This window comes from Phytophthora parasitica, assembly GCF_000247585.1.
Source record: "Phytophthora parasitica INRA-310 unplaced genomic scaffold supercont2.21, whole genome shotgun sequence".
NCBI lineage: Eukaryota > Oomycota > Peronosporomycetes > Peronosporales > Peronosporaceae > Phytophthora > Phytophthora nicotianae.
In genome coordinates, this window is record NW_008649007.1 from 470,065 (window position 1) to 471,199 (window position 1,135).

Sequence of the window (1,135 nt, forward strand, 5' to 3'; positions counted from 1 at the left end):
CCCAAGCATCACCGGTGAAGATGTCGTCGGGCTGCGTTCCGGGCGCACGTGAGGCGGAGTTGCTGGTGCCCGCAATCCATCACCAATTGGTAGAGTCTCCTCCGTCTTGGGCTTGCGCGGCGGCGTATCCTGCAGTACAGACCAAGTGCCTGTTGAGCTGTACCCGTCCAGCTCACCGCCAGCATCAGTGCGGAGATTTGGTGGCGTGTTTTCCTCCTCCGTCGAAGAATCTGCAATGCACCGCTCGCGCCAGTACGTGGCAGAGTGAACCATCTCTTGAAAGTAGGAAGATTATTAGCCAACATCCATCCCCACGCTCCTTGACACGTACCTTTCGCTGCGGTGGCGGCACTTTGTCCCCAGCGGCCAATTTTCGGAAGTGAAGGCAACTTCAACTTGAGTGCAAAAATGAGATACGCGAGATATATGCAGGGAGAGTGATTGTGGGTCAGTTCAGAGCGATGGTCGGCATTATCAATAGAAAAACCAAGATCTAGCGATAAGATGGCTACAGAGATTAAATCTAGGGGAAGGGTAGTTTATTCAGACGATTTTTAGGCTTCACGGATTTTATTCGATCCTTATGCCTGCCATATCTGCTGCAGGTATGTCGGGTGTTTACTTTATTTTTGGAAGGCGTCCACTTTAGCGGATTTATCCGTCGTTGTCTGTATCTTATGTCAATCTAAAATATTCATAGGGCGACTTCTTGTAGCACTTCACTGATATGATATCAGAAAGTCGATCATACTGTACTTTCATTTAACGGGAAAAGTACATATTGAGGGTGGAGAGGGGGGGGGGGGGGATCACTATAAATAAGAATTCATCCGTCAAAAGTAGGTACTCAATTCTATAAACGACTTGACAATCGATTTGCATAACATTGACTTTGTTGGTTATATGCTATAGCAGAGCATACCACCCCGACTTGATCTTCCTAACTGAAATGGATGCGGCGCATGTGGCGGCCACCCATTCCTAACTTCGAACGTGCATGCAACTGCGAAACGTTGTCCACGATCACGAATTCGCCCTTCACCCACCGGTGCCAGTAACAGAATTCATCCGAGTATAAACGTTTTTGCAGAGCCTCCGTGACAAAATCAGCGTCCTCATCCTTTTGGTTTGATGC

The 1,135-nt window shown here is 48.4% G+C and overlaps 2 protein-coding genes across 2 annotated transcripts in view; both read right to left on the minus strand.

The window, feature by feature from the left end:
- Positions 1-12: 12 nt before the first annotated feature.
- On the minus strand, positions 13-273 carry PPTG_22693 (hypothetical protein; the record flags this gene model as incomplete). The annotated part of the gene is made up of 1 exon (XM_008905814.1): positions 13-273. A coding segment is annotated over one exon (261 nt), but the record flags the coding sequence as incomplete, so codon positions are not given.
- A 667-nt stretch (positions 274-940) lies between these two features.
- PPTG_22694 (hypothetical protein) overlaps positions 941-1,135 on the minus strand; it is a gene marked incomplete at both ends in the record, with an annotated part of 5,602 nt that continues 5,407 nt past the window's right edge. Inside the window, one exon of the mRNA XM_008905815.1 lies at positions 941-1,133. Coding sequence (XP_008904063.1) covers positions 941-1,133 — 193 coding nt within the window. The remainder of the gene's footprint in view (positions 1,134-1,135) is intronic.